The sequence below is a fragment of the Palaemon carinicauda genome, chromosome 6, assembly GCF_036898095.1.
Source record: "Palaemon carinicauda isolate YSFRI2023 chromosome 6, ASM3689809v2, whole genome shotgun sequence".
Classification (NCBI taxonomy): Eukaryota; Metazoa; Arthropoda; class Malacostraca; order Decapoda; family Palaemonidae; genus Palaemon; species Palaemon carinicauda.
This window is the reverse complement of record NC_090730.1, coordinates 66,463,366-66,490,851: the sequence shown is the minus strand read 5'-3', so window position 1 is coordinate 66,490,851 and position 27,486 is coordinate 66,463,366. Positions and strand designations below refer to the sequence as shown.

At 43.1% G+C, this 27,486-nt stretch overlaps 1 protein-coding gene across 11 annotated transcripts in view; it reads left to right on the top strand.

The window, feature by feature from the left end:
- Window positions 1-27,486, top strand: part of Plc21C (Phospholipase C at 21C) — a 935,201-nt gene that overhangs the window by 616,443 nt on the left and 291,272 nt on the right. For all 11 annotated transcript variants that reach the window (XM_068375234.1, XM_068375236.1, XM_068375240.1 and 8 more), the window contains one exon: window positions 4,124-4,252. In XM_068375234.1, coding sequence (XP_068231335.1) covers window positions 4,124-4,252 — 129 coding nt within the window. The remainder of the gene's footprint in view (window positions 1-4,123; window positions 4,253-27,486) is intronic.

The following is a 27,486-nucleotide window of genomic DNA, read 5'->3' as shown; positions in this document are numbered from 1 at the left end:
AACAAAGTACAAAGTTCAGTTATCATAATAATGTTATTTGGTTTTTCCAAGAAAAAAAAGCGAAAATTTATCGCAAATCATTGGGAGCTCATAACCTAAAAACATACTTATTCCTACTTTGGTACATTTTTCTCAGTTATTTATTGTTCAATTTTAGAGAAAAAGATATAATGGAAAAAGGGAATAAAAATACCACAATTTGGTTTGACAGAATTTTGATTTTCCTTTTTCTCTTTTTTTCATGATTATTTTACATCTAGATGAAGAAAATTAAGAAAAATTCATTAAAAAAAGGAAATTAAAAATTTGTTACACAGAATTATTTGGTTTATAAAGAAATTTTAATGGTATAATTTTCAATACAATAGGTGTCATATTAGTGGAGAAAAATGTACCTAAAATTTTGAAAAATCATGAATTTTGCTGATAAATCAAAATGTTTTTGATCAAATGACTTGAAATTTTTATGTGATGAAGGCATTATATATGTCTAAAACATATATAGGAATGTTGTATTTTGAATAAATAGAAAAAAAAATTGCAGGACATAACGGACGGTCCCCTTAAACACAGTAGACCAAGAACAATGTAGAACCTTTAAAAATCCTCCTACAGCAAATAGAGGAAAGTTGGCAGAAAACTTAGATAATGCAGATAAAAGTAAAATTAAACGCTAGTAAATCTGGGAAACTAGCAAAGCCACAAAGGAAGAGAAAAAAAGATAGAAAATCTCCTCAGAGTGGCACAATTCAATGCTCAGTCAGTTAGAAACAAAATGGAAAACTTCAGGACAATTATAGCTAGTGAGGAACGAGATGTCATAGGCATTGCCGAGACATGAATTCAAGAAAAACAAAGGATTTTATCAGAGAATTCGAAATCCCAGGTTTCAAGCTTTTCAAAAAAGGTGGAGGGGTAATGCTCTATGTTAAACCCCATAGAAATTAAATTAGAAACCAAATGTGAAGTGACAGGTGCAAATGTCAACACCATAGAAAATAACTTGTCTATACTAGTAATATACAGACCACCACATCCAACACAATTACAGGACGAAGAGCTGTATAGACAACTTGGACAAGAAGTTAACAATAAGCTAGCTATTCTAATGGGAGACTTCAATGCAGCCGTAAATGGGACACTATGAATTCTACATCAAACACAGAGAGACAAAGGATACTAGAATTTTTCAACAATGAATTCATCAGTGAGTCGATAAACCAAGTAAGGGAAACAACATACTAGGTATTGTGTTAACAGCAGAAGAAAATTTAGTATCCAGTGTTTCAGTAGGCAAAAATATTAGCAAAAGTTACCACAAAATAGTTGGGTTTCAGTTTAATATTCCTCATTTAAAAGAAAGGAAAATTATAGAAAAAGCTAGACTACAGACGAAGAAACTGGATAAAACTGAAAGAATACACCAAGAATTCAGAATACGATGAAACAAGGAACATAGATGCACAATGTGACTCCTTTGTAGAAATGTATAAAGAAAACAAGGGCTAAATGTATGCCACATAGAAAAATTTTACCAAATGAAATCTCCCAACCTAAGTGGTTCAACAAAGAAATAACCAATGCAATAAGAAGTAGACAGGAAACATAAATCAAGGGGTCCATAGACTTCATTTCATGAAATTTCTGAGCACAAGAAGTTAAGTCGAAAAGTAGATAAAGTAGTTAGAAAGGCCAAGATCAATGAAGAGAAAATTGGCTTCAGCTAGTAAAGAAAACCCTAAAGAATGTGTTGTATATGTAAACAGTAGAAAACAAATAAAACCAACTTTAATCCATTAAGAGACTCAGAGGGTAATCTTATAACAAATGATTTGGAAAAAGCCAAACTGATGAATGTATATTTCACAACTGTATTCACCAGGAAAGAATCAGTGACCCTCCCCAAACCAGCTATGAAATATGAAGGGCCACAACCATTAAATAGAATCACTTTTACAGTGGATGATGTCAAAAAGAAAATAAAAGGATTCGGTAAGTCTAGGGCACTAGGTCCAGATGATACTCATCCAAGAGATATTATAGAACTAGAAGAAAAGATAACCCCACACCTTTACAAAATGTCCTGAAAGACAGCAAAAAAAAAAGAAAGGCACCACAGGGATGGAAACTAGGCAATGTTCCTCCATTCTAGAAGAATAACCGTACAACTAAAACCCTGTGAGTCTAATCTTCTGATTGACAGCTAACATGATTTTAGAAAGAGATCATGTGTGACAAATCTTTTGGAATTTTTCCACAACATGTTTAGCATTTATGACAAAAGCAGGTCAATAGATATCATATACCCAGATTTTCAAAAGGCTTTTGACAAAGTTCCTCATAAGAAATTAATGGTCAAAATTAGAGCATTGGGCAAAATTGACGAGCCATCTGAATGGACCGAAGATTGGTTAACAAACAGATAACAGGAGTTGTAACCATTGGAGAATCTTCAGAGTGGGCAGCTGTAACAAGCGGAGTACCTTGGACCATTGCTATTTCTGATCTACATTAACAACATAGATTTAGGATTAACTATTAGGATAGCCAAATTTGGCGACAATACTAAACTAGGCATAAATGCTGTGAACTCAGATGTAAAATCCTTAAGAGAGGATCTAAGAAAGCTAGGAAAATGGTCCAGAAAATTGCAAATGCCTTTCAACTGTGTGAACTGTAAAGTCATGCACATAGGTACACTATTCTAACTTATTTCTCTTCTTGTTTTGTAAAGTTTATATAGTTTACATAGGAAATATTTATCTTGATGTTGTTACTGTTCTTAAAATATTTCATTTTCCCTTGTTTCCTTTCCTCACTGGGCTATTTTCCTTGTTGGGGCCCCTGGGCTTATAGCATGCAGCTTTTCCAACTTGGGTTGTAGCTTAGCAAGTAATAATAATGATAATAATAGGTTATAGTAACCCACGATTAGATTACAGTACTCGCTGCTGGATAATGAAATTGAAGTGTGGAGCGGGAGGAATATCTTAGTATTATTATCAGCAAGGATTTGAAGTTCACCAAATAGAGCATGAAAGCTGAAAAGAAAGCACAAAGACTAATAGGTTATATGAAGAGACAGTTCAAATACAGAAATGAAGACACTGCACTACAGTTGTACACATCACTAGTAAGACCCAATCTAAAATATGGAGTCCATTTCTGGGTTTCAAGTATTCAGAAGGATATAGATAGACTGGAAGCAGGACAAGCTAGGGCCACCAAACTAGTTCTAACACTACGGCAATTTGGATATAGACGGAGAATAGAATGTTTTAACTTATTTGATCTACAAACTCAATGACTAAGGGGACAGTTATTAGAGGAATTCAAAATTCTTAAAGGAATAGCAAATGTAGATTAAAACAATCTATTCACGCTTAGCACAAATCAGTCCAGAGGTAATGGATACAAACTGGAATTGAAAAGATACAACACCACTCAATGTGGCAATTTCTTTACATACAAAATAGCAAATACTTGGAAAAAACTTCCAGAGGATGTAATAACCAATAACGTGGAAACCGAAAAAACTTCCAGCGTATGTAGTAGACAATAATTTGGAAACCGAGTTCTAGAGCGAGTTAGACAAGATCGTAAGAACTCTCTCAATGCTTGAACTAAATCGCTCTACCAAAGAGCAAATGGAGTTTCTGCAGATGGACTAAAAAGTCTTTGAGACATCCAAAATCCTTGTAACTCTCTCTCTCTCTCTCTCTCTCTCTCTCTCTCTCTCTCTCTCTCTCTCTCTCTCTCTCTCTCTCTCTCTCTCTCTCTGTTTAGTTTAGTTTAGTTTTCAACATCTCTGATCTTAACACTATTCTTTTCTTCTCTATATTAACCAGAGCAAAAATCTATTGAGTAAAGTAATTGTTTGCATTCATAAACCCAATTTTATTTTTCATTATAATGTTAATGATGTTTTTAAATTTTATTCCATATCCAAAATTGTTGTTAACATAAAAAATTTATAGTCAAGAATTCTTATTTTTTCCTTAAGTATTATTATTTTATTCTTTTGGAAGCATATTTTGCTATTATTAAATTGGTTGCAATCTTCTATGAACATGTAAGTTAGCCAGTTTTATATATATTTTTTTTAATGTTAACCTTATTCCAGGTCGGTGATTATGTGCCACATGGCTTAAGCGATTTTGCTGAAGCCCTTGTCAACCCCATAAAGTACCAGAGTGAACAGGAAAAAAGAGCACAACAGTTAGCCATTTTCCAGGATGATGAGGAGACAGATGTAAGTTATATGGCACTTATGTACTGTATACAGTAATTTCTTCACAGTATTTGGAAGACTTATGGTATAACACAGTAAATTAGAGTTTCATAGTGTATCTTTCTAGGGAAATATGCTTTAGATTTATGTGAATTTGTATTTTAACGGAGGCATAGATAAACATGATAATTACCAGAATTGTAGTACTAACTAGAAATTTACATTTAGAATAAAAGTAAACTAATCTGAAAAAAAAAAAATTATATTACATTACATAACACCAATTTGGGCATTGCAATTGAAGTTCATATCTGGTTGAATGTGCAATCCTAAATATATTGTGTATGGTATATACTGCTATTACATGAATGATTCTTTATTAGAAAAATGATTTCATCACAAACCAGTTAGTCATGTACAGTGCACACATATATTTTTCCCTGACATTTCCAGATTCACCAGATTCCTGTTTGTCAGACTGAAGAAAGTAATCTTACTATGCATTCATCTTATGGATATTTTGGTATATTGTATATATCAGTCACAAACCTCACTTGTTCCGGCACTATATACAAACCTTACGCTCTTTACGTAGGAGTATTATTTCAGTGATAGCTGAAACTAGCCGTTAAAGCTTTTTTTAGGTGTAACTACCCTCCACTCGTTAGTGGATTGGGGGGCAGGGGTAGACCAGGAGCCTGATCACACCAGCGCTAGTAATACAACCGTCACTTTTTATTTCGGCGCAGTGGAGTACAGACTTTATCTTACTCCTGCAAATAAATACTTCCCTAATTTTACTGACTTAAAAAGCTAAAAATTTTCTTTTGACTGGTCTACTTGTGGGGATTGTAATCATAATGGTTTGTCCCAGCAATGAAGGGCGCCGTTGCGGCACCTTCATGTTGGCTGAGGAGACGGATACACACGGTCCCTGTTCTGAGTGTAGGGGTCACTCTTGCACACAAAAGTCTCCGTGCCAGGTTTGTCCGAAGTGGTTGCCCTCCCAGGGGTCAATGTTCAACAGGCGGCAGAAAAAGAAGACAGAGAGATTCTTCTCCTTCAAAATCTGCCTCGAAAGGAAAGAAACCTTTTTCATCGATCTCTGCCGGCTCGGCCTCACCACGAGGCCTCTGCTCGATCAGCTGGGAGTTGGTCAAGTACGACCGGTGCTCATGTGACTTCTGGACAACCCTACGTGGTGGGGGCCTTCGTTGCTTCCCCCTAGGGAAGCAGCGCCAGCTACCGCCATATGGCAGTTCATTTGCAGTGGCCTTCATTGGGGCTCGTGGGTTCCCCGTGCAAGGATAGGTTACAGGAGGCCTTGCGGTTGGGTACGGAGAGGGAGCAGACATCCTCCCCAGGGGTTTATTTCTATCTTCCCCCTCGAGACTCCGGAGGTCTAGGACAAGTACTTCTCGTATTGACTTGGGGGATCCCTTCGGGGTGAACCTGGGACTAGCTTCGGCTATGTCCCAAGAGCAGTTCATGAAGCCGACCTGGCTGGGTTCGCATAGAAAAACGAGAAACTGAGTGAGCTGCTTGGAGGTCTCTCTCCAGGTGTTAGACAGCCTTACCTTTCGAGGAAAGGTCACTCTCCACCAGGCGCTGCGTAGCCTTCCCTTCACTTTCCTTCGCCAGCTCCCGTTTACCAATCTCCTCGTCAGCGAAGAGATTTGCCGAAAGGAGCAAAAGGGGTTGAACACGGGAGAGACGGACTTCTCCTGAGTGGTCTATCCCTCGGTGATTTTGCCGAAGGGCACTGGATTCATCCATGTTCTGCTCCAGTTCATCGAAGCACAACTTTTCAGAGCTGGATGATGATAATGGGAGGCAATTGCCTGCAATTCCTCCCCCTCATCGTCGTGTCCATACGACACAACATAGCGCTATGCACTACAGTTGAGCTTCTTTTTACGTAGGTTCTCCCTTTCCAGCTTCACTTACATGCTACACAGAGAACTGCAATACCTTAATGAAAAGGGACATTAGGGATAAAAGCTCTAGCGGCGCGATTATTTCAAATACTCTGCGCTCCTTTACACTGGGAGTGCTTCGTGCCATTCACCTATCTCTCCAACCATCTCGTCCTAGCTCTCACTGTATGCTGTATATCCATTTACTCTGGTAAAAAAATTGCAGCTATATTTGAAATACAGTATATTGGATTTGGATTAAATTGGTGTTTCATTTAAATGTATCCAATAATAATGCATGTATTATTCACATTTTAGTATCACATTTTTAAAAAAAAAATAGCGAATCATAATCTTTTCCCTGCGTATTCTGCCGTCAACCTATATTTTCAGATCAAAATAACCCCGCTATTATTAAGGCATGATATCAAAGGATATTCCATATTTACTAAAAGAAACTATTATTACTTGATGTATCATTTTACAATTAGCATACTGATTTCAATGATTTATGCGAAATATGTCTCACATTTTATTTACTTGTACTTGATTTTCACAAAGTTAACTGAGTTTCATTCATGTTGCCCGGAGCATGATAGTTTATAGATTTTAGCTCTGTGGTGCTTGATTATAAAGCTTAGGAAATTATTTATTGCAGCTCCATCAGTGAGTATATTGTAAAGAAACTAAGATTTCATTTATCTATCTATATATATATATATAATATACATACATACACACACATATATATATATATATACATACATACACACACACATATATATATATATATATATATACAGTGATACCTCTACATACGATCTTAATTCGTTCCAGAAACTACTTCGCATGTTAAAACGATCGTATGTTGGAGCAAATATTCCCATAAGAATACATGGTAATTGATTTAATTCGTTCCTCAGCCTAAAAACCCATAATAAGTCCTTAATAAATGGCTACACATAATTACACAATACATTAATACAATGTCTGTATAATAAATACATATTACAAACCAAAAAAAAAGAATAATAATAATGAAATAATAAATAAAAAACGGGTTGTAATGTAACACTTTACCTTAGCGACAGGCCAGCGCAGGTGTAGGGACTTCTACGCAGGAGGAGACGGAAGATCAGCGAGGAGGTAGGGACGTTGGCTTTGTACGATAACATGTACGATAACTTACACTAACTTACACTACTACGTGAACTTTAACTTAACTTAGCTTATTTTTTTTTTCATTTTTATAATTTTATACTTTTTTTTTACATTTTCTTTTCCTATTTTTAATTTTCATCACTTTCAATCGATTCGGTCTTCCTTTTCTTTGCTTCACATTCTTTCTTTTCATCATGATCACTAGGGCCGTTTTAGTAGAGATTTTTTTAAAGAAACTATCGAGTGAAAGTTGCTTTGTACGGCTTTTAAGGATTTTTCTAAAATGCATTAAGCAAACATCATCGAACTGCGCAACAACATGGCAAACCTGAAGTTTCTGTGGGTGATGCTTGTCGATGAAGTCAACAACATGTTGATGATATGCCAACATCTGTTTTATTTCCGCCGTACCTAAGATTTGGCCTACCTCCTCGATCTCCTCCGACTCACTCAACTGCGCTTCGGAACTCATCATACTGCATGGCTTGCAGCTCCATGAGTTCCTCGGTGGTGAGCTCTTCATGATGGTCATCGACGAGTTCGGTGATGTCATCTTCATCCACCTCCAGACCCATGGACTTGCCAAGGGATACAATCTTTTCGACGTCTTCCTCGGCAGCAAGCACAGGTTCATTTTCAGGGCAAAAACCTTCAAAATCTCTGGGAGCAACAGCATCAGGCCAAAGCTTCTTCCAAGCTGAATTCAGGGTCCGACAAGTTACTCCCTCCCAAGCCTGATCAATGATCTTTAAGCAGTGCACGATATTGAAGTGGCTCCTCCAAAATTCACGCAAAGTTAAGTTGGTGCTTTGCGTGACATTAAAGCACTGCTTAAATAAGTGCTTGGTTTACAGCTTTTTAAAATTAGAGATGACTTGCTGGTCCATGGGCTGGAGGATAGGGGTGGTATTCGGTGGAAGATACAACACCTTGAGGAATTTGTATTCGTTGATGATATCATCTTCGAGGCCGGGGGGGGGGGGGGGAGCGGGTGCATTGTCCAAACAAAAGCAAGCACTTCAAAGGCAAATTCCTCTCCCTGAAGATACTTCTTGACAGAAGGGCCGAAAAACTACGTTTACCCATTCCACAAAGATATGCCTAGTAACCCAAGCCTTAGAATTAGAATGCCATAGAAAATGTAGCAGGTCTTTATTAATTCTATGTGCTTTAAATGCGCTAGGGTTTTCGGAATGGTAATTAACAGAGGCTTAATTTTGCAGTCCCCGCTGGCGTTGGCACAAAGCGCAAGAGTCAACCGATCCTTCATTGGCTTATGTCCAGGCATTTTCTTCTTTTCAGCGGTAATGTACGTTCGACTAGGCATCTTTTTCCAAAACAGACCGGTTTCATCACAGTTGAAAACCTGCTGCTCTACGTAACCTTCCTTCGCCACGATGCTTTCGAACTTTTTAACAAAGTCTTTAGCAGCCTTAGTGTCCGAACTCGAAGCTTCTCCACGACGAACAACCGAATGAATCCCGGTCCGTATCCTAAATTTCTCGAACCAACCTCGAGATGCCTTGAATTCCTCCGTCGTAGGATCGGCTGAACTCTCCCCCGCGTCACCCCGAGAGCGCACCGCCTTCAAGTCACTGTAGATAGCGCTGGCCTCCTCACAAATGATCGTTTCCGTGATCGTATCGCCAACAATCTCCTTGTCCTTGATCCATATTAACAAAAGTCGTTCCATCTCTTCAAGGGTAGGGCTACGACGTTTAGAAATAATCGTGATCCCCTTCGAAGGTTTCACTGATTTAATGGTTACTTCTGTTTTATGATCGTCGAGATCGTCGACATATTCCGGCCATATTGTTTAGTCAGATCGCTAACACGTACACCTCGCTCATGCTGCTCTATGATTTCCTGCTTTAGTTCTAATGAAAGCATAGACTTCCTCTTTTTTCTCACCATTGCTACTACTTCCTGAACTGAAACTAAGATTTCTGGGCTCAACCTGTGCCGGCCAGTGAAATGCTCCTAAAGCACCATTTCTAAGGAATATAACTGCTAAATTATTACCAGAGAAAAAATGCATAGGAATGCTAGGTTGAACTAGCTCGCTCACCTATTGGTGTCGATATAATCTAGGGCGTAATATGACCAGAGGTCTCGTACCATTTAGATATCTCCTCTTCAAAATCCTTCAATAGTGAGGTGCGGATCAACCTCCCCTGCCGTGCAGACTAGTACTACTAACTCAACCCACGCTTGCCCAGCACTCCTTTTTAGCACCAGTTACGATAAGTTGGTTCTGTTTACCTCGGTGTATTTTTGGATTACTTTTCCTTTTCTACGCATCGATGGCCGAATCTCAAGTTACTCCTTCGAAGTCAAGTACTTTATCCATGAGTTTTAAGCGTGAATGGGCAGTGTAGCCTTTGTTTTATTAATTCAGAAGTGATTTATTGTGAATAGCGTTCCCGATCTAACCGTTCATGGTTCCACGGTCCTGCCCTTTCTCGCTAGTTCGTTCGTTATTACTTTCATCATTGTTATTCGTTCGAACTTTTTAGGAGAATTTTACCTTTACACCGATTATATGCTTTCAACTTAGCGTATCATTATTATTATACTATGGTATCAGTGTTACGTATCATTAAGGCTTCAGTTATGTTGGCATGCCTGCCTTTGTGCATATAGTGGATAGCGTTCCCGCGGGGAACTGTTTTGCTGTTTTTTCTGGGAGCATTTCACTTTGATGTTATAATGATTATTAGTTTTATTTTCAACATAGTTTTACGTTTTGGTTCGAGTGGGACTCTCGCGTGCTCTTTATCTGTGTTACTGTTTGGTATCTACCCGCTTCAGTAGTAAGGTTGGTACCCCTGTTTTCCATCTTCCAAGATGACGTCATGCTTCCTCCCTTGCCACTCGCTCGAGTCCCTCTCTTGCCATATTAAGTTTGCATGCCTAGCCTTTTTTACATGATTACGCTTTTATTAATTATTTACTTTTAAGTATTTATAACAGTTCATATTGTTTTTATTGTCAAACTCCGTTATGATCATATTTTTGGGATTTCCCATGTTGTGTTGAGGGGATCTCCAGTTGGTAGCCCTGCCTACCACCACCTGTCCACGTGATTCCCCTGTAACCCCCCCCCCCCAACCCTCCCAGAGCACGTCTCTCCTCTTACTCGATGGTTGTTGGCTATGACAATACGGGCCAAGCATGCTTGTTCCTCAGTCTTCCCTCAACATTCCGACATATTGAGGACCGAGATTATCTCACGGGGTGTTACATAGTCTCATTCATCCCGGGTGGTTCTCGTCCCCCCCCCCTCCCGTCGTCTCAATTGGCCATCAGTCGGGGGAGGGGGAGGGTCGGGACCGCCGGGGACTATATCACGTGCCCTATCCATGTAATCGGGCAGTATACCTAACGCCTTCTTGGTATGGCTTTTGCTTTTAGCTTAATGGAATTAGGAATGAGACCTTATCTATATGTTAGGAGTGTCCCCATCATACGGTACCTCCTGCCATTTTCGTTCGTGACATATTATTAACCTACAATCATAGCATTCTACACGAATCATTACCTTCGTCCCGGTACGCCCGGTAGTCTCGTTGGTGGATCCCTTGGCTCCCCCAGCATTCTCCCACCGTACCCTCCCGTCATCAGACATTGGGACCTCCGGGCTTATAGTACTGCCGGATCTGATGACACTGACACAGTTTATGATTCCTACTCTCCCTACGGGAACACTATACTCTCACGGACGTTAATGTATAAGATCATAATAATGGGAGTTTTTTATTATATGTATTAAGGATGTAACTTTAAGTTTACTTTAAGTATTTCTGTTCCCAGCCCGGGACTATTATTTTTTTACTATTTAATCCCTTATTTATACATCCTTTTCTCATCCCCGGCTCTCCCGGGGTTCCCCTTGGAATAGTCTAAGGTTCTCTGCATGTTTAGTCTAAGACTGGACATTTTGCTTTAATTTCAAGGTCAGGATCCTCCGGGGTCCCTTCTAGAGATATTAAGAAGGTGTTCATAGACTATTCCTTTTTACAGGTGGTCCGCTGTCGGATGACAGCCTGCGCGGCCGTCCTTCACCAGCCCTGCGGACATGAGGTCTGTAGATCTCACGCCGACTGTGGGATTCAAATGGATGACCTGATAGTTTGGCACCCCGACAACTGCCTTGTCTGTTACGACCTTGTCTCCACCCACTCTTCGGAATCAGTGAGTCCTCTATAGGTCATTTGGCTACTTACATTCCTCTTGCCTTATATAATGAACCTTTGGTTATCATTTCTCAGCTCCGTCTCCCGGGTTTGCTAACCTTATCCCCGTTCTTTCAGAGTTCTCAAGCGGCTAAGACCACAGCAAGAGCCACCTTGAAAGTTTGGGTAGGCGGCTTCGCCCGTAACGTTAAGGCCAAGAAGCCTTACGTCCTTTCTGAAGATTACTGCAACCTGATCTATCCCAACGCAAAATCTTCTGCAGCAGTGCCTAAAGAAGTGGCAGCCCCTATTATTGCCGACATTACAGCAACCCTGGACCTTGCTCTCGATCAGGATACTGACCTCGGTGTCGACCCCGACCCCATTGAGGACAATGTTGCAGCTTTGAATTTGGACCTGGAACCCATGGTTTTGGACGAACCGGAGACAGGTACGGAGGTAGGTGAGGCAGGTGGGTCCAGTGCTAAGATCCCTCTTCTTAGTCCTTCTTTTTCTTCGGCATCTAATACTTCTTCCTTTCTAGGTTTTGATGAGAACCGTGAATCTACCCCAAGATCACACCCGGTTCCTCCCAAGGTTAAGTTTCAGAAGAGACCCTTAGTTAGGACTCGCAAGAATCCTACACTTCCCAAAACAACCAAGTCAAAGAAGACTTCCCTCCCCGGAGCCCCAAGTGGCTCAGCTAGCACCTCCTCTACTTCTCAGGACCCGGGAGTGCAGCCAACTTCCTCAGTTGCCCCGGCCAACTTCGACCCGGTGGCTCTCACTAATATGATGTCAAGGGTTGTCTCAGAACAGATTAGCTCAATGCTATCTGCCGTTACCAGGAGACTGGACACCTTAGAAGGAGGACTGCCTCAACAACAGCAGTTCCTCATCCCGGACGCCTCAAAACTCCCGCCTTTCACTAAAAATAACCCGTGGAAAATGGCGCTCCACTGCCCTTTCACTGACGGGATGTTGACCATTGAAGGCTTTGGAACCCGGCCCATTGAGGACTTTGAATTCTTCCCTCCCGGCCTTCAATTCCCCTTCCCAGGCTTCGCCCGGCTAACGGAAGAACTCTTGTCCGGCTAGATAAGGTCCCTAAGGAGACCGTTATCTTCCCAAAAGAACAGGCTCAGTCTGTTTGGGTTAGAACCCTGAACGAGTGGGGTTGCACGAACACCATGCTGACTCCCCACAAGAGCACATACACTATGTTTCTTGTGGACGAGCAGACCCCTACTCCTTGCGTCACCAAGATGGTGGACTTAGCTCTTCAAGCAGTGGCCGAAGACAAACCTTTGCCCCAGCTTCGGGAGACAGACCCTACATCTCTTCTGCTCCCATCAGATAACGAATGTTGGCTTAACATTCAGTCAACATTTACCTCTGGTAAGTTATCTGCTGATTGTGCGTCAACGCAATTTAGCGAACGACTTCCAAGACTTCCCGAAACCTTAATTCGACTCGAGTTCGAGTCCCGGTCTAGGTTTAGCAGGAGCCTAAACATCTCGACGATGGCGGAGATGTTTTCCCTCAACTTTGATGAGGAACACGCTTTTAAGGTCATGACAAAGGCCACCTTACAATCCTTGTTATCGGATTGTTATGACTTCTTGGTAGCCAGAAGACGTTGCTGTAGGCATGTTCTATCAGAGGCTACTATCCGCCATGAGCCGAATAAGCTCATTAAAGCCTCCGCTTGGGGTCCGGACCTGTTTCCGGAGGACATAGTCAACTTGGTGTTAAGCGAAGCTGCCAGGGTGAACCAGAGCCTCAAGGTCCGTTGGGGTCTCACTCCCAAACGGAAGTTCGAACAGTCGAACGTTCAATCCCGGGGCAGGAAAAGGCTACGTCCTTATAGCTCTACCCAGTTCCGCCAACCTCTCCAGGTAGTCCAGCCGGTCCCGGTTGCTCAGACCATCCAACCCTCCACCTCCAAGCCTCAGCGCCAAGAGGAATATGTTCTCGTCCCTAAAAGCCAAGTGGCTTCGAGTTCGTTCACCTCACTGGCTTATAACCCTGCCTATGAGTCCCGGGGTTCCTCTCAAGGATACCAGCGAGGCAGGGGCCTTGGTTCAAGAGGCTCCTTTCAGAACAGAGGCAACGGGAGATATTTCTCCCGTGGAAAGGGATCACGCGGAGGCCGTGGCGGAAAATCCTCCAACTACTGAGATTCTTCAGGTAGGAGGGAGGCTTTATGCGTTCAGGAGTCGCTGGAGGTTCTGTCCCTGGGCCTTCAGCATAATTTCCAAGGGCCTGGGGTGGAGTTGGATAGAAGGGCCTCCTCCACCGAACAAATTCCATCAACTCCCGACACCGGATCTGACCCTGTTTACCCAGGATCTATTGCGCAAGAACGCGATCAAAGAAACAAAACATCTGAAGTTTCAAGGTCGCTTATTCAGCGTCCCGAAAAAAGACTCAGACAGCCGGAGATTCATCCTCGATCTTTCCCGGCTAAACTTGTTCATTCAATGCGACAAGTTTCACATGCTTACTGTCTCACAGGTACGGACCTTACTTCCCCGTGGGGCCGTCGCCACCTCCATCGATCTTACCGATGCTTACTATCACGTTCCAATAGCGAGACATTTCCGCCCATTCCTAGGATTCAGACTAGGCAACAAGGCTTACACGTTTAAAGTGATGCCTTTCGGGCTCAACATCGCGCCCAGAATTTTCACGAAACTGGCGGAATCAGTCATTCAAGAACTTCGAACCCAAGGGGTCCAAGTCGTCGCATATCTGGACGATTGGCTAACCTGGTCAGACAACGTCGAGGATTGTCTTAAAGCGACAAATAAAGTGATCCAGTATCTTCAGTCTCTGGGATTCCAAATAAATTTCAGAAAGTCCCGCCTAACACCGGAGACCAAGTTTCAATGGCTGGGATTACAGTGGGACCTACGCTCTCACACCCTATGTCTTCCCAGGTCCAAGAGGATAGAGATTGCGAAGAACACCAAACGCTTTCTCGGGGGAAAAGATAACATCCAGAAGGAATCAAGAAAAGATCCTAGGATCCCTACAATTCGCTTCAGTGACAGACCTTCTTCTGAAAGCGAAACTGAAGGACTTAAACCGGGTTTGGTGCTCCAGAGCGAACAACAAATTTCGAGACAAGAAGACCCGTCTTCCTCCCATTCTTCGGGAGAGGCTTCTCCCATGGACAACCACCAAGAGCCTGTCGAAATTGGTCCCGCTTCGGTACCCTCCTCCAAAGATAGTTATCCACACGGATGCCTCCCTATCAGGTTGGGGAGGTTATTCCCAACACAGGAAGGTTCAGGGCCTTTGGTCCACAATGTTCCAACAGTTCCACATAAACGTCCTAGAAGCCATGGCGGTCTTACTAACTTTAAAACGCCTTTCCCCGGCCAAGAAACAACACCTGAGACTAGTTCTCGACAACGAAGTTATAGTCCGTTGCCTAAACATGGGGGGCTCCAAGTCGGGCACCATCAACCATGTGATGGTAGCAATCTTTTCCCTAGCAGCCTCAAACCAATGGCACCTATCAGCTGTCCATCTGGCTGGAGTTCGGAACGTTGTGGCAGACGCACTCTCAAGGACGACCCCGTTGGAGTCAGAATGGTCACTAGATCGTAAATCGTTTCAGTGGATCCTCTCCCAGGTACCGGACCTCCAGGTAGATCTCTTCGCGACAGAGTCCAACCACAAACTGAAATGTTATGTGGCCCCCAACCTGGACCCTCGGGCTCACGCCACAGATGCCATGTCTCTGAACTGGAACACCTGGGAAAGGATTTGTCTTTTCCCACCGGTGAACCTATTGATGAAGGTGCTGGACAAACTTCGAACCTTCAAAGGTCAAGTAGCCCTGGTGGCCCCCAATTGGCCCAAGAGCAATTGGTTTCCTCTTTTACTGGAGCTGAGTCTCCGCCCTCGCCAGATTCCCAACCTGACTTTGACCCAAATAGTACAAACGCGCACTGTGTTCGCTTCCTCAAACATTCGGAACGCCGTAACTTTATGGACTTCATGAAGTTTGCGGCCCACAAAGGGGCTAATATAGATCCCCAGAATACTTTATTCTTAGAATCAGATAAGAGGGACTCCAGTCTTCGTCAATATGACTCAGCGGTCAAAAAACTAGCAAAGTTTTTGAAGGATTCTAATGTTGTCTTTATGACATTAAACCTTACGGTTACCTTTTTCAGAACCTTATTTGAGTCAGGTTTGGCAGCTAACACTATTACTACCATTAAGTCTGCCTTGAAGAAAATTTTTCTGGTCGGGTTTAATATAGATCTAACAGACTCATTGCTAGCTTCAATTCCAAGAGCTTGTGCAAGACTGAAACCATCCATTCGTCCTAACTCGGTTTCCTGGTTTCTCAATGATGCCCTCAAACTGGCGTCAGGAACCATCAACGACTCATGTGAGTATATACCTCTACTCAGAAAAACTCTATTCCTTATGAGTTTAGCATCCGGCGCTAGAATTTCGGAATTAGCAGCCTTGTCAAGAGATCTAGGCCACATCGAGTTCCTTCCATCAGGAGAAGTTCTCCTCTCCCCAGACAAAGTCTTCTTGGCCAAACATGAAGACCCTCAGAACAGATGGTCCTCCTGGAAAATTATCCCGCTCCCTCAGGATCCTTCCCTGTGTCCAGTTACCACTCTAAAGTCCTTTCTATCAAGGACTTCGTATAAGACCTCAGGACCCTTGTTCGTCAGAGAACAGGGAGGGACTATAACTTTAAAAGGGATCAGACAACAGATTTTGTATTTTATCAAACAGGCTAATTCTGAGTCTTTCCCTCACGTCCATGACATACGGGCGGTAGCAACCTCAATAGATTTTTTCCATCACATGAACTTTGCAGATCTTACTAAATATACCGGATGGAAATCCCCGTCAGTGTTCCGGCGGCACTATCTTAAACATATAGAGGCCCTTCAGCTCGCTACCGTAGCCGCAGGGAGCGTGGTATCCCCCGAACAAATTAATTCCTAATTAATTCCTGAATGTACTATGTCTTGCCATCTTCTTCCTCTTACCTGCCTCACTTACAGTTCCTACCTGAGTTCAGTTTGTTATGTCACACCCATGGGTGTCCCCATGTCTTAGATATTGTTTATCTCTATTATTAATTGTCATATTTACATTTTGTCCTGCAAACTGTATCTCTTTTATGTCCAGTTTTATATGGTTTTATCTAAGACATTCTGACCTCAGATCCAATTTTGATTTCAAGTTTTATTTTTACATTTTGTCATCCCTTCCTGGGATATTATACCCTGTCAGTTTTTGATGTTATAAAAGACTATCGTCTACTACTACAGTGAACCCTCGCTACTTCGCGGTTCGACCATCGCGGATTCACCACTTCGCGGATTTTTTCCATAACCCATATATATACAGTAATATATATATATATATATATATATATATATATATATATATATATATATATATATATATATATATATATATATATATGTATGCATGTATTTATGTATATATGTAGGTATGTATATGTGTATACATATAAATATATATATATATATATATATATATATATATACACACACACACATATTTATATATATATATATATATATATATATATATATATATATATATATATATATATATATATATATATATATATATATATCTAAAGTAGGAAGATGTGATGTAGTTCTAAGGGAAAAGTATGGGAAATATGTCTGGGTAATAAGCAAAGCTCCTACCTCCAGTTTGTTTCTTCATTATGATCAGAGATAAATGTAAACAAAACATTGGTTGCCATTTTTTATCGTGCTTTTTAGCGTGTTTAGGAAATGCATGATATAAAATCACCTTTAATATTTGTGCCTGTTTTAGTTTAGGGTACTGTAGTACATGCATTAAGTGTTCTGTACATTAAAGGGTAGTTTGTTAACAGTACTACGTACAAGGGAAGGTTTTAAAAGTGAATATACATGTTGAATAAATAGGTAAATATGGTGTCACTACTTCGCGGATTTTCACCTATCGCGGCCGCGACTGGAACCTATCTACCGCGATAAACGAGGGTTCACTGTACAACTCTTGATTAAACTACTGTTATGTTATGTTGATTTTAATTCGTTCCCTTATATTTACTGAAGTTGGGGTTCGGTTCTCTGGTACTATTTCAATGGCCGGCACAGGTTGAGCCCAGAAAAGGGATTTTGACGAAGGAAAAATATATTTCTGGGCGAGAGACCTGTGCCGCCCAGTGAACCCACCCTAGTTGCCCCCCCCTGATCAGACCCCAAACTTAGGGGTGCTATAGGGAGTGCTGGGCAAGCGTGGGTAGAGTTAGTAGTACTAGTCTGCGTGGCAGGGGAGGTTGATCCGCACCTCACTATTGAGGGATTTTGAAGAGGAGATATCTAAATGGTACGAGACCTCTGGTCATATTACGCCCTAGATTATATCGACACCAATAGGTGAGCGAGCTAGTTCAACCTAGCATTCCTATGCATTTTTTCTCTGGTAATAATTTAGCAGTTATATTCCTTAGACATGGTGTTTTAGGAGCATTTCACTGGGTGGCACAGGTCTCTCGCCCAGAAATAGAGTTTTCCTTCGTCAAAATTCCTTTTTTAGGACCTATGATTACGGAACACAGAAAACAACACGTGAAAAGGCAAGATAAAAAACTGTTAAAACTGAGCGAATAGAGGACAACCACACGATGCGCACGCGATGAGAGGACTGATCAAGGTGACGCTCGATTGGCATCCCTCCGATGTGCTGCCGTCTAGCAGCGTCAACAACAAACCACGCTGCACGCTTTCGAGAAAATTCCACGGGTAAGCGTATTGTTTACGTCGTATGTTGGAGCAACACTTCTTATGTTGAGACAAATTTGGTCGAATTTTACTTCGTATGTTGGAAAATTCATATGTTGGGACAATCGTATGTAGAGGTTCCACTGTGTATATATATATATATATATATATATATATATATATATATATATATATATATATATATATATATATATATATATATATAATAGAAAATCTATTTTTGGGTGAGATGGCCATGTCGTCCTGATGGAAGTTCCTATAGGGTAGCTTCCTAGGGCATATTACAACTACGGCGATATTCCCAGAGAATTTACCTTAAGGTGCCAGAATTCTAACTCCTGGAGCGAGTATCCCTCGTGAAAGGGATATCGCGACATATCAGAGGACGTATTCTTGACACGCCACATGGCAATCTGCATCCTGGACAGAGATTTCGTCTCGTAGGAGGGATTGGCAAGAAACGAATTCGGGAAAGAAAAAGGGGAGCTGCTCCCAAGGCTTCCCTATCCTCCGATTCGTATGCGTGCCTGGCGCCAATCCTGGCGCCATCTGTATTCCTTGTAGCGTACACGAGGTGCTACAGATACTGTATGTAGGGAGGGGTCCTACAGCCCTTTCTTAGAAAGGCAAGGGCGGGTCCATCAGGACGACATGGCCATCTCACCCAAAAATAGATTTTTCGCTTCGCTCAAAATCCGTTTTTTGGGCTCAAGCCATGTCATCCTGATGGAAGTGTACCAGAGCATTACTGTATCTGTGGATTCTCAGAACGTGCCGTACTCCCCGGATGTAATTTTTCCCGGTCGACTAGACCTAGAGACCTAAGATGTTACCGTTATACATCTTTTCAACTAACTATAAACCATGTTAGAGCTTCCTGCCCCCTACAGGGAAGAATCCTACTAGACTCTGGAAAAGTCTCGAAGAGTACATATACCTATGTATGAATACCAGGCAAGCTAATATAGTGGTCTCGCCCTATATTAAGTAAAGCATAGTTTGTAAAGAACCACTGCGTCAATATGAAATATCGACCAGTTCTCCGCACAATACTTGTATTGGACAAAGGTTTTATATCCGCATAGGAGGAAAACCAATGCAACATAGCTTGCATAAAGGAGCAATTCTATTAGAATTATCCCAGATAAGGTACATAGAATGAATGCTCAATTATACCAATAAATTGACACAGGTGAAGGAGACGCAAGGTTCTCAAGAACCAGATTATTGACAGGCAATAAATAGACAGGTTAACCATAATTATATATATATATATATATATATATATATATATATATATATATATATATATATATATATATATATATATATATATACATAAGAAGAGGATAACCCAAAAATTTAAGCATAAGTATGATAGTAAACAGAGCTTGTTTGTCTGAAAGAAAAAACATTAAATGCCACTTTTAAGATACCGAGGTATCAAAGTCATAAAAGCCTGTATTACAAATCAATGACATTAGCGTTAGAAACGCTCGGCACACATGTCTGCACTTATGCTAGGTTCACCTTCGGAAATGGAACAGTCTGCATGGGCAACACACTGCCCTCACTTAGTTTGTAGTACAGTATGTAACTACACACTCACCCTGGAATTAATCGTCCCAATTAAGACCACTGTTCCTCGCAGAGTTAAACAGTAGGGTTAACACCGCGACCCACTGCTACCACAGATCTCTTTTAGTTCCTCTACTTGCTTCGCATAGTGGCGAAAGAACACTCTGGAAGACTTCCAGCCAGTGTATGAACGGAGATGTTCAAAATCCATACAATTAAAGAAATTTAAGGATGAGGCAACTTTCCTCGGATCGTGACCTGCGGGTGTATTGTCAGGATCCGCTCTGCGAATAAATATGTGATTTTCGCTCTGAGTTGATTCAGAGATAAATTTGAGCCTGATGTTTCTCCCCTGAATAGTTGACCACCCTTGAAGTCTGAAGTTCTATGAAGATAGACCTTTAGGCATTCTACTGGACATAGAGATGCATCTTCTTTCAGAGGGCAGATTCTCCAGGGACCCCACCTGTTGGTGGGTAACTCATTCTTGGCGAGAAACGTAGGATCCGGAAACAGGTTCAGTTCTCCCCCATCCAGGAACTGAACACGACCTGCCTCTCTCGAGAGGCTACAATCTCACTAACCCTGGCCCCGGACGCGAGTGCAAAATAGGAAAATAACTTTTTGTGTCAAATCCTTTAACGCACACTCTTCATTGCTCAACAGAGAAGCGAAATGAAGAACTTGTCTAAAGACCATGAAATGGGCTTTGGAGGTGCTGAAGGTCTGAGCCTAGCACAGGCTTTCGGGACTTTATTAAAGATCTCGTTACCTAGGTCGACCTGGAAGGCATATAGAATGGGTCTTGTCAAAGCAGCTTACACGCTGAAATCGTGTTAGCTGCCAATCCTTGACCATGGAGGTGGAGAAGAAAGATAAGCAGAAGTCTGTCAAGATCTCCTGCGGATTCTTCGCCTTGACAAAAGGCCACCCATTTTCTCCAAGATGACTCATATTGCCTTCTAGTAGATTTGCACTTATATTCCTCAAGGAAGTCTATGCTGGCTTTCGAAATCCCGAAACGCTTTCTCACCGCTAGGGAGAGAAAATCATGAGCTGCAGGGTCCGGGTTTTCTGTAATGAAGCGCAGACAGTTGACTTCTGGACTCGCTGGGTCAGAACTGGATCTGGTAGCGGTACAAACTTCAGCTACAGTTCCAATGCCAGGAGGAACCACACGCTGTTCGGCCACTTGTGGGCTACTATTGCCGCTACCCCTTGAAGGATCTCAGTTTGTTGAGGACCCTCAACAGAAGGTTGTGAGGAGGGAACAGATAAATCTTGGACCATCTGTTCCAGTCGAGGGACATCGCGTCCACTGCTTCCGCTAAGGGGTCCTTGTACGGGGCACGTACAGGGGCAACTTCTTGTTGTCTTTCGTCGCAAAGAGGTCTATCTGCAGTTCTGGGACTGATTCAGAATGAAGGAGAATGATCCTGCGTCTAAGGACCATTCCGACTCTATCGGTGTGAACCTGGATAGAGCGTCCGCTGTCACATTGCGGACTCCTTGAAGGTGAACTGCCGACAGGTACCACTTCTTCTTTTCCGCCAATCGGAAGATGGCCAACATCACCTGGTTGAGAGGTGGTGACCTCGATCCTTGTCGATTCAAGTATCTCACAACTACCTCGCTGTCTATCACCAACCTTATGTGGATCGAGTGACGCGGGGAGACTTTCTTTAAGGTAAGGAGCACTGCCCTAGCTTCTAGAAAGTTTTATGTGAAAGGTCTTGAATAGCTTGGACCAAGTCCCCTGGACTTTTTTCCGATGAGAGTGACCTCCCCATCCCTCCTTCGAGGCGTCTGAGTGAATCGTCACCGACGGGGGAGGTGGCTGAAGAAGAACCGACTTCTTTAGATGTCTGGCTTGGGACCAAGGCCTGAGAAGAGTACTTAGCCAAAGCGGCTGGTCTTCTCAGATCTCTTCGCGCGTTTGATGCATAACTTCTCCAAACTCCGATTGCATCCTTTAGCTGTGCTCTTAGCACTGGGTCTGTCACCGAAGCAAACTGGAGAGAGCGCAGTACCCTCTCCTGCTCGCGTCTTGATATCCTTTCGGAATCTAGAAGTCTCTTGACAGAACCCGCTATCTCCTTCCTTTTCTTCGCCGGGATGGAGAAACGGTGTGACAAAAGGTCCCAGTGGATTTCCAGCCACTGGAACTTTTGAGATGGAGAAAGTCGAGACTTTTTCTGTTGATCTTGAAGCCTAGGTACTCTAGGAACTGGATCACTTGACTGGAAGCTTGCAAGCATTCTGTCTCGGATGCTGCCCACACCAACCAGTCGTCCAGGTAGGCTACTACCTGAATTCCTTTTAGGCGTAATTGTTTGAGAGCTACGCTCGCAAGCTTCGTAAAAATCCTTGGGGCTATGTTTAGCCCGAATGGCATGGCTCCGAAGGCGTATAGTCTTCGTTGTAGCCTGAACCCTAGGTAGGTGGAGAGTCGATGGCTAATTGGAATGTGCCAATAGGCGTCTGACAAGTCTATAGAGACGGAATATGCCCTCTTGGGCAGTAAGGTCCTCATGTGTTGCAGTGTTAGCATTTTGAATTTGCAATTCACTATGAACTTGTTGAGTGGCGACAAGTCCAGAATGACTCTGAGCTTTTCCGAGTCTTTCTTGGGAACACAAAACAGCCTCCCTTAGAAATTGATGGGCTTCACCCTTCGGATCACCTTTTTTCTCCAACAGTTCTTGAACGTACTCCTCCATAACGGGGGTGGAGTGTTGGAAAAACCGAAGGCACGGGGGTGGAGTGCTGTACCAGCTCCCGCCCAGTCCATTCTTGAGTAGGCTGTGGGCCCAGGGATCGAAGGTCCACCGATCCCGAAATTTCAGAAGTCTCCCTCCTACCGGTATCACCTCACTTGGACTGCCGTCCTGAGGTCTTGCCTTCCTGACCACGACCACCCCTGAATCCCCTTCCCCTTGAGGGGCGTCTAGACGAGCCTCTGGCTGCTCCTCTAGGCTTTGCTCGAAAGGAAGTAGACTGCCCTTCGAACGCTGGGGTGAATGCCGTGGACTGCGTCGACACGGCCTGGGGTACCCACTGAAAAGTGGTCGGGGTTTGTGCCACGATCTGGGGCACTGGGGGCAATGGCAATTGCAGTTGCTGTTGCTGTCTAAGAGGCTTGGCTGGCCGAGACGGTAGCCTAGTCCTCATAGTCTTCCTCTTTGGTTGAGGACCCTCATCCGGGGAAGACTTTCTTTTGATAGTCAGGCCCCACTTCTGGAGAAGGTTTCTATTCTCCAAGGCGGCCTTATCAACAACTTCTTTGACCAAGTCGGTAGGGAAAAGGTCTTTTACCCAAATGTTGGAGGAGATTAGTTTCCTTGGCTCGTGCCTCACCGTAGCCGAGGTAAACACGAACTCCCTACAAGCTCTCCCTGCCTTGACGAAGCCATAAAGGTCCTTCGTCACTGTGGCCAGATGAGACTTGGCCACTACCATGAACATTTCATGGACCTTGGGGTCACTTGCCATCGTCTCGAGAGTAGTCTGAAGAGACATTGAGGCAGTCAGTCTTTCTTTTGTATCGAACTCTCTTCGCAAAAGAAAGTCAGACAGCTTAGGGAGGTCCTCGCCGAACTGACGTCCGGCAATATCAGCCTCCAACTTTCCAACTGAGAACGTAAGATGGACGTCCTTCCAGTCTTTGTGGTCCATAGGCCGGGCCAGCGACAAGGGTTTACACTCCTCTAGGGAGGGGCAAGACTTGCCGGCCTCGACTGCTTTTAGTACAGCCAGAAACCCTTTCTGTAAAAAGGGGAAGGCTCTAGTAGGCGAGGACAAAAAGGAAGGGAGTTTCCTATTCAATGCGGCTACCTTTGAGTTAGAGAAGCCCCTCTCTTTCATCGAGGATGAAAGTAGAGCTTGAGCCTTAGCATGGTCCATCACTTTGACCTCCTTCGGCTCTGTCTCCTCCTTTCAAGCTGGTTCCTTCCTCAGCCGGACATAACAGTCCGGATATGATGCCTTGCTGGGCCAGAATTCCACCTCCTCTAGGGGAACTGAGCCCAGCTTATCCGAGATGACGATCTTTCCAGTCGTCATCGGCATGTGCTCAGCATACCTCCATGGGTTAGCATCTGAGCACAAGGGAAGGTCTTTCACATTGAGCTTTTTCTGGGGCCCATGTGATTCTGCAAGGCACTGCATTCGCAGTTCCATTGCAGCCGCCTTCTCCTGATTCTCCTTCTGCATTTGTTGGATCATTCCAACAATAGAAGAGAGGGCCTGTCCCAGCTCAACTGGGAGACCGGCCGATTGTAGAGGGAATAGGCTCCGGAATCTGAACCGGAGTAGCCGACACCTCGTCGACGTCTACCTCTACAACGTCTGGGGCTTGAACTTCATCCTGGGCTTCTGCCAGGAGGTCTTTCTCCCGACACCCGTCTACATCAGACATCCTGTCATCTAACTGGATGTCTTGCATCGCGACCGCGACTTCAGCATCCACCTGGATCTGAACTTAGGGGATCTCCTCTTGAGGCTGGGGAATCACTGCATCAGCTGATGCCTTAGGGAAAAGATACGCCCTCATCTTCTCACTTGGAAGATAAGGGCCAGAAGTGTTCTTTTGGAAGGACCTTACCCAGGTACGAAGCTTCTTCCTAGCTATATCCCTTGATTCCTCTGTCCTAGGGGAATTAAAGGTCTTAGTAATCAGGTTAGTGCACACAGTACCTACCTGAGGGTCCCAATACCGGAGATCATCCTTGGAGACAGCGTATGCTGCGTGTCTCCTACAAAACTCATGTCCGCAGAGGTTCTTGCTGCGGACGTTGCAGAAAGCACTTCCCCACTTCGGAGTGTCCTTCTGTAAAGAGAAGAAATTTCCATGAGTATCAAGTGAACTATGTATCACTGGATATGCATAGTATAGCATAACAATTCAGAAAGGAAAGACACACTCTTGTGTTTCCCTCACAACCCATTGCTGCAGCCTTCCAGATAATAAAATCAAATGGTTAATCTCTTCTAGAGTAACCAATGCAAAGTTTCCAGAGGAAACAGGTGGAGCTCACACCTAAGCAATGATTTTAAAATCCTGGATAATAGACAGGAAAGAACTCACTTTCCTATCTGTAGGGCAACAGCAAAGGGATGTGCGAGAAAACACAATAGTGTTAGAAGACACAGTGCTGTACCAAAACCCTTACCATAGTTTTCTTCTTACTGTATATGTTATACTGAAGAATACTAGTACAGTATAGGGGGATGCGTGCCGGCCGGCACACACCATAACTAGCTTTAAAGTATACTACTTAACAGCTATAAGGCGGCAGCACTCTGGTTCAAATGCATGTGCCGGTCGGCAGCAACTGCCGGCCGGCAACAGCCAATGTCGGCCGGCAATGGCTGCCGGCCGGCAACTACACAAGGTAGTACCCAGCTGCCGGCCACACTCTTGGTGACCGGCAGACAAGGGCTGACATAAGCCGGCCGGCAAAAGTACAAGACCGATGCCAGCCGGCAGCAAAAGAACCAGAGAACTACACCTGCCTCATAGGCCGGCAGCCGGGTCGGGTACAGCACTAGAAGAAAAATAGAATGGATGCCGGGATAAGAGTGTACACAACCTCCAAGCCCGGCAACCGAAAGAGTGCATATAAGGAAGGGGAGAAACTAATTCAGGCTTCCTGACCAATGCCGTCTGGCTCTACAGGCAGGCATGGATGAGGGACCAAGAGAGGTCCGGGCAGCACTCGAAAACATAAGACCCTTGCCGGCCGGCAAGGGGCTGAGTCAATTCCACATCCTAACCTATACTAGGTCCAGATGTAGAACGACGTACAGTACAGTAATGGCTAGGCCATTACGGAGAAAGAGGGGGAAGGGACAAGAGGGTCCTACCAACCTTGCTTTAGTGACAGATCACCCGCAGCCAAGAAACTTATCTTAGCCTAAGGGAGATCTAAGGGGGAAGGCCAGCAATACTTGCCAGCTCCCAGAGCACCAAAGCAAGGAAGGTGTTGCTACTCACAGGGAAAGAAACTTATCCTCCCCCGAGAACAGCAACAAGGACTAGTGTGGTAGATCACAAAAGAAGGAATCATATCCACAGAAACCTTCGGTAGTGACCTAAGGGGGCTAAGCTCCCTTTGTCTGTGTCAGGCCAGCGAGGGGGACTCTGCCCCAAGCCAGACAATACAGACTCAGACTAAAAAACTCTGTTGTTCTGTCCCTCTTGAACCATACTACAGGAACAGGAAGGTACAGTAACACCCCAGTATAGTTTTATCGAAAATAAATTCGGAAAAAACCACTTAGGGATAAGCCCAAGGCTTAAACAGAGGGAAAGGGATTGCATACCTTCTTCGAAGAAAAGAAAGCAACCGGGGAGTATGATAAAGTATACTAAGGCTCCATAAGCAACTAGCCTAGGCACCAAGAGAATCGATTACCTAAATCACCGAAACTCACTCGTATACTATCTTGGAAATATTCCACACAGTCTTAAATGTATAAAATATAGCCTAAAGCTTCAATAAAATTTTTATTACACTCGGAAAAACCAAAATCATGCATGAAGTACTAGGACCAAACGACTAGGCTACATGGCCTAGCGTAGGCCAGAATGGCGAATACTTCGCCAAATAATACTAAGCATGAAAGGAAATCCTATGTAATGCTAAATAGCTAAAATTTATTAAAGCAAAACAACCAGGAATGTCGCTCTGACTAACTAAATTTATACCTAGCGAGCGACAGCGTCCAGGACGCCTCTGGTAGGCTACGGCTCTTGTATCAAAGATTAATCCTATTGATCACTCAAAATTTTACCAAGAGCCTACATTTATACATAAAAGACATTATACTCAACTTATCAGAGGCCGACGAAGACGGAGAAGCCATGAAAAGTTGAATAAATCCAAGATTTGCGAGAAAAACAGGAAAAAACACTGAGTTGTTAAGCTACGCAAAAAGGAATACAGATGGCGCCAGGATTGGCGCCAGGCACGCATACGAATCGGAGGATAGGGAAGCCTTGGGAGCAGCTCCCCTTTTTCTTTCCCGAATTCGTTTCTTGCCAATCCCTCCTACGAGACGAAATCTCTGTCCAGGATGCAGATTGCCATGTGGCGTGTCAAGAATACGTCCTCTGATATGTCGCGATATCCCTTTCACGAGGGATACTCGCTCCAGGAGTTAGAATTCTGGTACCTTAAGGTAAATTCTCTGGGAATATCGCCGTAGTTGTAATATACCCTAGGAAGCTACCTTATAGGAACTTCCATCAGGACGACATGGCTTGAGCCCAAAAATATATATATATATATATATATATATATATATATATATATATATATATATATATATATATATATATATATATATATATATATATATATATATATATATATATATATATATATATATATATATATATATATTTATTTATTTATTTATTTATTTATTTTTGGGCTCAACCTATGTTGTCCTGATGGAACGGTTCTTATAGGTAGCCTTTTAAGGGATATTTGCTACAGTGATACAGTACTGCCAGAGAATTAAACCAAAGGTCTCCAGGATTCCAACTCCTGGCGCGAGTGTCCAATAAAGGATATCGCATAATATCAGGGGACTTATTCTAG